The 12,896-nt window shown below is 42.4% G+C and overlaps 1 protein-coding gene across 1 annotated transcript in view; it reads left to right on the forward strand.

Moving 5' to 3' along the window:
• Positions 1-12,896, forward strand: part of COL16A1 (collagen type XVI alpha 1 chain) — a gene marked incomplete at its 5' end in the record, with an annotated part of 217,381 nt that overhangs the window by 76,969 nt on the left and 127,516 nt on the right. Inside the window, one exon of the mRNA XM_083370100.1 lies at positions 450-500. Within this exon, the coding sequence (XP_083226226.1) occupies positions 450-500 (51 nt within the window). The remainder of the gene's footprint in view (positions 1-449; positions 501-12,896) is intronic.

Here is a 12,896-nt window from a genome sequence, read left to right on the forward strand (position 1 = left end):
TCTATCTATCTATCTATCTATCTATCTATCTATCCATCCATCCATCCATCCATCCATCCATCCATCCATCCATCCATCTATCTATCTATCTATCTATCTATCTATCTATCTATCTATCTATCTATCTATCTATCTATCTATCTATCTATCACTTGTCTCTATGCCAAATCACATTATTCACTCTGTTTAGTTGCTAAACAGAGTTTAGCTGCTGTTCTGCTGTTCTGCTTTTTTGGCTTGAAGACATGACACCCACATCTTTCTTCAAAAAAAGCTTCCAATTTCTCCTTTGCTCCTTGTGGGGCTGAAACAGTTAAACTCATTAGGCTAATCTAATTTCTCTGAATACTTGTTATTTTCTCTGGAAGAGGAACTGCCAGAAGCTATGGCAAAGAAAGATTTTATGACTTTTCGCCTGTAATATTGTTATTTCTCTCTTCTTTTCCTAGGAGGCGAAAGCCTCTGGGAAGGTTTCTGCGAAAGGAGATCAAGGAGAAAAGGTGAGCTATATAAGGAAGATTTAATGGAACCTCCAATTGTCATATTAATTTTATTTATTTATGTACTGCAGCTTCTGTGCTGTTCCATTCAAACAGGACTCTGAGCAACCTACATTATTTGATACAGGAACATTAAAATAATAATCAATACAACAAAAAAAGAAACAACAGCCCCAATGCCTGAGGAGCAACCCTCAGCTTGCATAAATCAATATCAGGAGAGTTCTCATAACAAGTCTGCTTCCAAGTTGTCTGAAACAGCCAGGTTTCAATAGTTCCTCAAAAACCAATAGAGTTGGGGGAGGTTTTTCAATCTAATTTTGGGGGAGGATCTGCCCTAGAAAAGGGGGGTGGATGACTGAGGAGGCTTTTCCCTACGGTCCCTGAAAGAAAATGCAAACAGATCATCCTTCCCAATTTTATTGGGTGGACAAAAGTCACTGACCAAAGGTTGTTCTACCGTTATCCAGGTCCCCAAAACAGTAGTTGTGCCTTTGGAAAAGAATTGATATTATCTGGTGGCTTAAAAAAAGATCTCCAAGCGAGGATATGTCCTTCTTATTTAACATAATAATGGAATAACAGCTATAGCAGGCAACTATACCATTTCAGACTAATCTCCAGAAGTTGTGAATGCTCCAACAACACTGGAAGGCTTTAAGAAGAGATTGTCTGAAATGGGATAGGGTTTCCTGCCTGACTATAAGACCTCCAAGGCCAGTTCCAACTCTGTTATTCTGTTCTTCTCTTATTAAATGGTTGTCCAATCTCTTCTTAAAAATTTCCATTGATGGAGAACTCACAACTTCTGAAGGCAAGTGATTCCACTGGTAAATTGTCTCATTATCAGAGAATTTTCCTTAGTTCTAGGCTGGTTCTCTCCTTGATTAATTTCCACCCATTATTTCTTGTCTTGCCTTCCAGTGCTTTGGAGACTAGGTTGACCCCCACCCCCTTTTTTTGGAACACTTTTATCATGTCACCCCTGGTCCTTCCCAGTCCAGCTATTTGCTTGGCTATGTGGCAATAGCAACATGGGCCCATCTCAGAAGATATTTGTGCCTTGTATGTACATGACTTTCTGCTTCCATCTTCATGACACAATGGAATAAGGCAGCATTTTTTGTGAATATATTTCAGAAAAGTATAAAATACCAAACACACACACAAAAAAAAAACATTAAAAAGAAAAGAAGGGAGGGTAGAGAAAAAGCAAAATTGCAGAGCTGAAACTAAAAGGGGGAAAAGCCCTAGAAAAAAGTAACTTCCAACTTTCTTCGGTACAGATAAAACCCCTAAAAATCAATGACACTTGAATAAAGTAGAATAAACTATAACAAGCAGGACTTCTATTTGTCAGAAATGGTATCATTTGTCAGAAATGGTATCATCTGTCTGAAATGGTATAGGGTTTCCTGCCTGATCAGGGGGTTGGACTAGATGACCTCCAAGGTCCCTTCCAACTTTACTACTATTATGAATTATTATCATAAGCAAGTCTAATAATCAAGGTCCAGGGTTAAAATTTCATTGCTTTCAGTTTCTAGAGGAAAAGAAAATCCAAGGAGCTAGACAAAGTCTTTTTTTTAATCAAAGCAGTCAGTTCTGACATCTCTCCCAACTCTGTTAATTTCACCACCCGTTCTTACAATGGGGTGAGTTTGTGTGGGCCCTTCCATCTCTGCACATACAGAAGCCTTGCTGCTCTGGTTTGTGAACATCTAAGGAAGGTGAGCCTTCTAACTGTGTCTGGTCAACTGAGCACAGAGGATGTTAACCCTTCCAAGTCCATCGTGGCTCCTGAAATGGAGACAGAATCCTAGCATGGCTCATACAACTTTCTACATTCTTTCTGTTTGCTCCCTATGGCTTCTAAGGTGTTTTCACCCCGTGTTTCTCTTGTGGGAAGAGAGAAACAGAAAGCTGCAGGCTGACGTAGAGGTCCCATGTTCTAGTCCCTCTTCAGTCAGAAGCTCCCTTAAATAGTTTGGGAGACTTACTCTCTCTCAACCCAAGGTCCAGAGTGATCTAGTGATGAAGGCGCTAGACTGTGAATGGGGAGACTGTGATCCTACTCTAAAGGTAAAGGTAAAGGTTCCCCTGCACATGTGTGCTAGTCGTTTCCAACTCTAGGGGCCGGTGCTCATCTCCGTTTCAAAGCCGAAGAGACAGCGCTTGTCCAAGGACGTCTCCGTGGTCATGTGGCCGGCATGACTAGATGCCAGAGGCACACGGAACACTGTTACCTTCCCACCGTAGTGGTCCCTATTTTTCTACTTGCATTTTTACGTGATTTCAAACTGCTAGGTTGGCAGAAGCTGGGACGAGTAACAGGCGCTCACTCTGTTACGCGGCACTCGGGATTTGACCCGCCAAACTGCCAACCTTCTGATCGACAAGCTCAGTGTAAATATGGTACATACATTTAGGGTCCTAATCTGGAAATAGAGGAAGTGTAGGTTCAGGAGGACACATCATTCCCAGTTTCCTTCCATCCTCTCTGAGTCAGGTCCCAATCCTTCCATCTGTGAAAATCTTGGTGAGGAAAGGTCACCAACATGGCTTTCCTACAGGAAGAACTGCCAGTAGAATTTATCTCCACCCCATCATAACCTTAACTGCAAATAGAGGTGGTTGTTGATTATTGTTGAAAAGTCAGTAGTAATCAGCCAGTAAGGTAGAGATCAGACTAATTTGGGGGCAGGGGATGGTGTTTCAGAGAAACGGGCGCATGGCTGTGAAGGCTTGTCCCCACAGACCCTGAAAATGACATTCCTTAAGAGCATCACAAGAGAGTACTCTTCTCAACCATATTGTGTTGCCAGTATGATTAGTATAATTACTGTTTTTCCTATTACTAGAAGACCGGGGGGATTACAGTTAAATTAGGGACACTGAACCATAGATTAATAACCTGACTTCCAAATTACACTTACAATTATTTATGGTCCCAGGCCAATAAAAATAATTGCTTTTTATTTCTATAGTTTGATTCCAGTTCTTCCCATATCCCAACACTGAGGTGGAGAAAGCCACTTTGTATCAAGCAAATTGAAATTTTATCTTCATCTCTGTCTCTCCATCTCTCTATGTCCATTCATCCATACATCCATCCATCTGCCCAATGGGAAGGAAAAGAGAAATCTATCTATTTTGAAGGAAAAGCAAATATCTATCTTTGTCTGTCTGTCTATATATAAAGTAAAATATTCTTTTCCCCGTTTCCGGCTGGTTTCAACCATGCACCAGGCCTGCATCAAAAAGCTCCTTGTTCATCAATGGTAGCTTTTCTTGAAAGCTGTGCAAATACTAATCCTTTCCTGGCCAGCCTTCAACAAACAATTTCTTCATGGTCTTTTTTTTTTTCACTGTTTCCATGCATCAGCACTCCCCATGCCTGAAAGAAAGCAAGCAGCACCTTCCCTGCCCTGCTGGGCTTCTTATGCACAGTTAGGAATTATCAAACTCGTACGTTTTAATGCACTATTCATGTGCAATGGCCTACTCCAAACATTATGGGGGCTGCAGCAGCTGCCAGCGTGGATATTGTCGGTGGTTTGAACTCACTTTTCCTGCTAAATGCACTTCATCTTGAGCCCTGCCTAGAGATAGCCATGCAATTCTCCGAAGCCACGTTTTGTTAAGTGCATCACACTTCATCTCAAAGAGAGCTTTCTGTGCCCCAGAATTCTTCTCCTTGCTCAGGCTGAAATGGGATCGCAAGAAGAACTGCCAGCTCCATTTCCACTCTTAATTGTAATAAAGTCATATTGTTCGGTAATACTCAGCCCGGCAATATTAGATACGTTGTGAAGGAAGTTTTAGTAGAAAACAAAAGCTAACAGAAGAAATTACTACCTATCCATTCCACAGTGGAGTCTAATTTGGAAGATTGCGAATTCTAGTTTCATTAAAATCCCAGGCCATTTTCTTTTACCACTTGACTATTTTACAAAATGAATTCTCATTTACATGGGAAGAAGCGGAATAAGATTCTAACATGGGGTGATTTTTTTTTCAGGACCTCAGATTACAAGAGCTCTGCTTTTGATTTTATATTGCTTTATAAAATGATCTCAGATGATTTCCAAGTTAATCCAAGTAACATTTTGGAAATTTGAGCCCTACCAGATTTATTTTCTGTTAGGAAAACAACAATCTTGTCTGGATGTCTTAAGTCTTAGACCTGTTTGCCAGGCTGGTGTAAGTTACAAATGAAAAATGCATCTGGAAGTACTACAGATTCTACTGAAAATACAACTAGTCCTCATTTAGTGACTGTTCACAGTTATGTCGGTGATGAAAAAGTAACTTTGTGACCAATTGTCACATTTGGAACCTTGATAGGTCTACAAAGCAGAGGAAAGCTGAAATCAGATCATAAGCAATGATGGTTTCATTTAGCAACCACTTTGTTTAACAAGTTGCAGTTGCTAAATGAGGACTACCTGCACAGATTAGAACTTGAGTTTGGATGTGCTTCCCATTGGGTACATCTGAATGCACAATCCAGTATGTCTAAATCCATGTTGAAATTTGCATGTAATATAGAGGTAATCCTCTACTTACAACCTTTTGTTTAGCGGCCGTTCAATGTTACAACAGCACTAAAAAAGGGGACTTGCAACCGATCCTCGCACTTACACCCACTGCGGCATTCCCACAGTCATGTGATCAAAATTTGGGTGCTTGTCAATCAGCATCTCTTTTTTGACGGTTGAAATGTCTTCACTATTTGCGACCTTCCCAGGTAACCTCTGGTACGCAGATTCAGCGAGCAAAGCCTGATTTACTTAACGACCAGATAATTCACTTAACCACTGCAAGGATTCACTTAACAGCCATGATAATAACATCATAAAATTGATTGTGACCTACTTAACAACCCCCTTATTTAGCAAGAAAAATTCTGGTCCCAACTGGGTTCATTGCTAAAAGTGTAAGGATTGAAGGCAGTCTGCGGCCTTTCTGCCAGAGGGCATTAAAATAAAAGAAGAAACACAGAAGCAGGCAGCCTAGGAAGGGAAACCACAGAGAGAAAGATCGCTTCTCCGGGGTCTGCCACACACAAGCTTTCTAGCAGCAGGTGTGCCAATGGGCACTCTAAGCCAGGGGGACTCCAAACGTGGCAACTTTTAAGACTTGTGGACTTCAACTCTCAGAATTACTCAGGCAGCCATGCTGAAGTCCACAAGTCTCAAACTTGTTTTTTTTTTTTTTTAGTGCACTAAAACTTTCCCTCCGAAGTTCTGCTTTTGGCTTCTAGACAGCTGCTCCTCCCTTGGGGAAAATCTTCCACTTTACTGGTTTGGTAGGAGGAAACTGTGGTCAAACCACACTGCCTAGCTTTTCACACGGGCCTTTAGCTGCAGCCAGAAGTTGGCCAGGAAACAGAGCTGGGTTATTTTTATGGCATCTCTGACAGAGCCATCCTACTGAATCCCACTAAATCGGGTAGCTCTCCCCAAACAAGACCTTTCAGGAACTCAGTAACAGGCTAAGTTGCTCGTGTTTCATTTTATATCTAGGGAGGAAGGAAAAAAAATGGGATTCAAGAGAAAAAAATTCATAATGTGTTTTATTTTTATTATTTTGACCCAGGGGCTTCACTGGACCATCTTAAAAAGTGCTCAGACAGCCCAAGGCTGATAGCTTGGATTTTATTTTATTCTTATTTTAGCACCCATTATGAGAATGCCCTTGTGGTCCATAGGTGGATGGCCAAGTTAATAGTTCCCATACATTTGTACGTCTCTAGGAATGGATTACGGAATAGACATCTTTTTTTTAAAAAATGGGGAGGGCCACAGTATTTTCCCAGGGCAAACAGCTCCTTAGGCAAGATGACCGAAGATCTTCCAAAAGGCAAAATAACTGTGCACTGAGGAGGAGGAGGGGGTGGGTGGGTTGTCATCACAATGGCTTTTGGGGACTTGTATAAACGACACTAGGGACGCGGTGGCTCAGTGGGTTAGGACGCTGAGCTTGTCAATCAGAAGGTCGGCAGTTTGGCAGGTCGAATCCCGAGTGCCACGTAACAGAGTGAGCGCCTGTTACTCGTCCCAGCTTCTGCCAACCTAGCAGTTCGAAAGCACGTAAAAATGCAAGTAGAAAAATAGGGACCACTATGGTGGGAAGGTAACAGCGTTCCGTGCGCCTTTGGCGTCTAGTCATGCCGGCCACATGACCACGGAGACGTCCTCGGACAAGCGCTGGCTCTTTGGCTTTGAAACGGAGATGAGCACCGGCCTGTAGAGTCAGAAACGACTAGCGCGCATGTGCGGGGGAACCTTTACCTTTACCTTATAAAAGACAATTTGCTCTAAAATGAAGGATTGGAGTAAAAGGCTCAATAAATTGAGACATTGCCTCAAATAATCTAAGGTTTTAAATGCAGAGATTTACAAAACATTGACGATGGCTGCTGGCCCTCACATTGTCAAGTATGTCTCAAAGGCACTTTTTCAAAAGGCAACTGGAGTTTTTTTTTCCTTGAAGATGTTTTGCCTTTCATCCAAGTAGGTTCTTCAGTTCTGACTGAATGGTGGGAGAAAGAAGGATTGGTTTGAAAGAGGGGCCAAAGAGGCCATCTACATTAAGACTGAACAGCCCTCTCTCAACAGAGGGGGAGGGATATGACACCACTTATCTCCTGTTTACAACACAGTCCTTTCAGCTGTTCCAGGAAGGTTCCACACCCGTTTGCACTGTTCAGATGACCCTGAAGGCACAGATAAACCTCCCAGTGGCCTCAACGACTCTGAGTAAGAGTGCTAATGGCCGGATGTCTGCAAGGAACATAAATCTTTTTATCCTCCTCCGTTCCACCATTCAGTCACAAATGAAGAAGCTTCTTAGATGAAGATGAAGATGTTTCATATGAAATACCTTCAAAGAAAAACAAAGCCCAGTTGCTTTTTAAAAAAGTACCTTTGGGACAACCATGACCTGGATGGCTGAGAACCTCCATAGACGTATCCATCGTAACGGGATGATCATTGAACGAATGGTTGTAAGTTAAGGACTACCTGCACAAGCTTTGAATGTTGCAGTAATTCCATCTGGTTCATTTCCTGTTTCATGATTGCTGCTTTTTTTTCCCCCTTTTGCAGTGTCTTCCATGTGATAAGAGGTCACCATATGCAAATGTAAGTAAGAGGCCGATGTTCCTCCCATTTTGAGATTCCAGCGTACTTTTGATGAAGGGAAGTGACCAATCCCTTGGATGTTAGCTTGAACTGCCCCTGAATTGAACTTGTAATTTCAATAAGCAATGTTTGGCTTTTTAACTCTCAGTGGTCCTTCCATTAGAGATAGTCATCAACTACTACCAAGCTCCAGCTTTCTCAGTTGGCCTGGTCATTGTCCAGGTTAGCTGAGAATTCTGAAAGTTGGGACCTTACAGCAGTGTTTCTCAACCGTGGTAACTTGAAGATGAGTTGCCTCTCAGAATTCCCCAGTCAGCATGCTGGCTGAGGAATTCCGGGAGTTGAAGTCCGCCCATTTCAAAGTTGCCAAAGTTTAGAAACACCGGTGTAGAGAGTACAGAAGCTGTGATCCCGAAGAATCACTTAGCGGAAATTCCTGATGAGACAGGGCAGACGATAGATGAGTTCTCAAGAAGGCAGAGGAAGCGGGTAGATAACAGAATAACAGAATTGGAAGGGATCTTGGAGGTCTTCTAGTCCAACCCCCTATTGAAGCCAGGAGACCCTATATTATTTGAGGCTAATTCAGACAAATGTTAAGTGGAAGGCACTCTTGGTTTTGCGACTGAGGCCACAGAATATATGGAACAGCTGTTAACTGTCCCAACTAGGGCTAAATTCAGATCATGGCCTACAGAACATGGGGAGAGATGCCGATTGCAGTGCCAGGAATGTGACTGGAAGAGTAAGAAATAATGAAGGTTGGGGGAGAGTCGAGCATCTTGGAACATAGGCAGAGTGCTTTTCCTCATGATTGAATAACCATAGCTAAACTTTGTGTCCTTGCAATGAGAATCTCCATAGATAACGAAGACAGTAAGGATTTCTAAGTCAGAAGCCCTTAATGTTGACCAGGTTTTCTTCCTGGCAAGTCTACTGTAGGAGTGGACAATTTTGGGTTGCTCCAAGGAGTTCTTATTATTTTTGGACCACTGGACCTCCAGAAGATGGATGGGTAATGAAATGGGTATTTTGGGATTTTCCTTTAACCTACGTTAGGGCTCGCAGCACAAAATGTTAATGCTCCTCGTCTCCAAAAAAAGCAGGATAATTGGCCACTGTCTTTCAGCCACTCTGCTCAGCAGCTGTTCCAAGGTCCTGTCATTGCTTGCAGTCCACCCCTTCAAGGAAGTCTTCTCCTGCTTCATGTGTTGGCTGCAGGGTGCAGCTTAAAGCAAGACGTAGGACCAAAGGGAGAATGGCAACTCTAGGGAGAAATCAGGGAAAGCAAACCCAAGTTTTAAAATAACTTGGGGGGTTTTCTTGGCAGGGGGAGGGGGAAATGACCAATTACTACTGCAATGCAATTCCAGAACAGATGTTCTGTGACCATTAAGGGACATTAGCCAGCCATTCGCATATTCACAGAGTCAAAGGGGGTCGTTTATGCCACCCGGTGAAACCCGACTGCTCCGCACAGAAATCCAAATGAAAGGTTTTCAACAGATGGCTGGCCAGCCTGAGCTTAAATACATTCCGCGAAAGAGAGTCCAACGCCTCCCTCAGTGCTTCGTTTCAAACTGTTTTTACTATTAGAAAGTTTTTGTCTACTGCTGAATCAGAACCTCTCTACATAATTACTCCGTGTCCTGCATTCCGACGTAGAACAACCTCAGCGATGATTTTTGCAACTTTTTTTTTAAAAAGAATTTCCTAGTATCATGGGGCTTTGAAGGTCTTCCAGTCCAATCCCCTGCCTAAGGCAGGAGACCTTATACCAGGGGTAGGCAACCTTGGCTCTTTTATGACTCGTGGACTTCAACTCCCAGAATTCAGAATTCAGAATTCAGGAATTCTGGGAGTTGAAGTCCACGAGTCATAAAAGAGCCAAGGTTGCCCACCCCTGCCTTATACCATCCTTGATTGTCCAATCTTTTCTTGAAAATCTCCAGCAATGGAGCAGCCGCAATTCCAGGAAGCAAGCTGTTCCATTGATCAATTTTTTTCAATCTCAGGTAACTCCTCCTTCTTTCCAGGTTGGATCTCTCTCTAATGAGCTTCCACCCATTGCTTCTTGTTCTGCCCTCAGGTGCATTGGCGAATATCAACCTCTTCTTCCCTATGATATTGCAAGACTGCTATCAGGCCTCCTCTAAATCTTCTCTTAGGCTAGACAAGACTAGTTCCTTTAGCTGTTCATCATGTGATTTAGCTTCCAGACCCCTTATCATCTTCATTGCTCTTCTCTGCACTCTTTCTGGATGTCAGCATCTTTTCTCTATCATGATTATCAAAACTGGATGGAATATTCCAAGTGTGACCTCACTAGAACAGTATACAGTAGGTAAAGGTAAAGTTTCCCCCGCACATGTGTGCTAGTCGTTTCTGACTCTAGGGCCGGTGCTCATATCTGTTTCAAAGCCAAAGAGCCAGCGCTTGTCCAAGGACATCTCCGTGGTCATGTGGCCGGCATGACTAGACACCAAAGGCACATGGAACGCTGTTACCTTCCCACCGTAGTGGTCCCTATTTTTCTACTTGCATTTTTATGTGCTTTCGAACTGCTAGGTTGGCAGAACTATTGCTCCTCATGATTTTTAAGGGTTCTGTAATATCCCTCCATGATCTTCTCTTCTCGTGGCTAAAATAAGCAAAGCTACATCAGTCTCTCTTCCCAGAGTTTATTTTCGAGTTCCCTAATTCTTCTTGTCCTCTGCATGATGTGTGACATCAAGGTGCCCAAGTTGCCATTTGCCCTCCTTATCCCCCAATATGGACATTGCTGCTTAGACATTCCTCCTTGACAATATAAATCCAGCAGTCTGATACTTGGGAAGATTGTATAGTGAATCATAAAGATTTGTAAACACCTTGAAAACAATGTGCTAATCGTCAGAAGTCATCATAGATAAAGATGTACTTATCTTATGTTTTGATCTGGTAACTTCTTTAGTAGAATGTGGGAATGCTGTAGACATAATATTTCTTGATTTCAGCATAGCATTTAACAATGTACCCTTTGATTATAGACAAGTGGCATGACAAGTGGATACATAGTGGGCGCAAAAGGTCGTTTCATTCCTGCTTCCTCATCAGACTCAAGCGAGGTGCCACAATCCTTGTTTCTTCCATTTCCCCTTTTGATAGATAGGGACGTCGTACTCCATCCTCCACTCATCTCACACCTTCTCCAGAATTCCTTAAAGATAATATATAATATATTGACCAAACCATCAGCAAGTTCTTCCAATATTCCTGGGTATACTTCATGTAGTCCTGAAGATTTGAATTGTCATTTGAATTGTAAATATGTATTATCCAATGATGCTACTCAAACATCAAGCATTTCTCATGAGCATTTATCAATCTCAGTCTTCAAACTTTTCCTTCATCCCCCCTTTTTTATTTTACAATGGTTTCATGAAATACATCGTTCCTTTTCAGAAATGTGGCTATACGGGTTGCCAGTATGTTACCTGCCCCAGTGTAAGCTCTTGGTACTGATTTTAGAGCCCTGGAACTCTTTTCTCATGTATCTACCCAAAGTTTTTGTTCAACTTTAGTGGTACCCCCTCCATATTTTCCACTAGAGTGATTTGGCTGCAGGGAGGAAGGACCCTTTCCAAGGTGGGCATAGGGATCCATTCTACTGAAAAGGCTCTCTCCCAATTCACTTTATCTGTGTAATTACAAATAACATGCATAATTGTTGTCATTTGCACAGTAATTTTATTTATTGCCCATCTTCCTCACAATAATGCCATACATGACCCAACTGTCAGGCACAATAAACCAGAAGCAAAGCGGATCAAATGACTACAGATTTCGTGTATGTTCTCTACAAAAATCTGACTTACTAACAGTAAAGGCAAATTGGTGGTAGATAAGAGCCAACAGAATTCAATGTAGGTTGGGCTTAGATCTCTTGTGGGTACGAAGAAACTTGAGACTGATGACCTGTTTGACCCCTTCCTCAGGCTCTGCCTGATCATCACCAAATTCCTTTCTTTATCCGCTCAAGGGATTTAGATGATGGTGGAACCTGATTAGTACAATTTCATTTTTTTATTTTTTTATTAAATTTTTATGCCACCCATCTCCCCTGTAAAGTAACTCTGGGCAGCCCTCACCAAAAAGACTTGACGTCCTTTCAGCATTAGCTTAAGCTTTTGGCAGCTTTGCATCCAGTTTAATTTTAAGGGTCTAATTTTTTGCTAGGCTAGAGAGATTTTTCTTCCCTGGTGTATCAATTGTTGCATATTTTGGGGGTGGGGATGGGTGGGTGCTGTAATGTTTCAGTAACATTATAATTTGCTTTATAATTTGTTCAAGAACTATAGTGCTGGGCAGTGTAGAGAAGCCCTTCTCCAAACAGCCTCCCTCCACTAGTCAGGACCCCTACTCAGAAGCGAGAAGGGGCTACAACTGAACGAGAAATGAGGTTGAGCATTCAAGTGAATCAAGTGAATAATGGTGAAATCACCAGATCTCTCCATGCACAGACAGGGTGTCACAAGACCCAGCAATGTCCTTAGAACCTTTTTCTCTTTTGGCAGTTTGATTTGCTGACTCAAGAGAACTAGCAACAGCTGCAGAACTGTAACCCTCAATGGATCATTGATTCATCCATTGATCAAATTGTGTCTGCATTCCAGCCATGTGTCTCTTTCCCGGAGCCTAGATTTCTGTCTTCTTCCCTCCCTGGAAGTTGACTTGATTTCTAGCAATTTCTCACATTCATATGTTTGAGGACATATGCTTTCCACAAATCACTGTCCACATCCTTCCACCCTCACCCATCTCTTCTGTTCTTCTCTGGCTTGCATCCATCAGAACATCTGGATGACTGAAGAAAATGTGGGTGGCTTCTAGTTGCTAGCAAGTGTTCCTATGGCAACCACTGTGGGATGACAGGAGAAAGTAGGAAGGGAGGTTGCAGGAGGACTCATCTTTGCATTGCCCACTTTCCTTCGATGGTCTGGTGGCTGCCTAGTGGTTGCACAAGCATTTGTGAAGGGGGAGTGCCACTAACAAGGTGGTGTCTTCATGACTTTTCTAATGAAAATTACCTTTTTCTAAATCAGAATGTGTGTCCCTTTAGTTCAGAGACTTTCATCAATATTACCATAGACTTTCAACTATTGGCTCTCCCTGCACTCAAATATAAAAGAGGCCTTCAGACATGGCAGGAGATGTCAGAGGTTAAATCTGGAGTTCTCTGCCTGCCAGTGAGGGTTCTGCCGCAGAG

This window comes from Vipera ursinii (genome assembly GCF_947247035.1).
Source record: "Vipera ursinii genome assembly, chromosome: 9".
Classification (NCBI taxonomy): Eukaryota; Metazoa; Chordata; class Lepidosauria; order Squamata; family Viperidae; genus Vipera; species Vipera ursinii.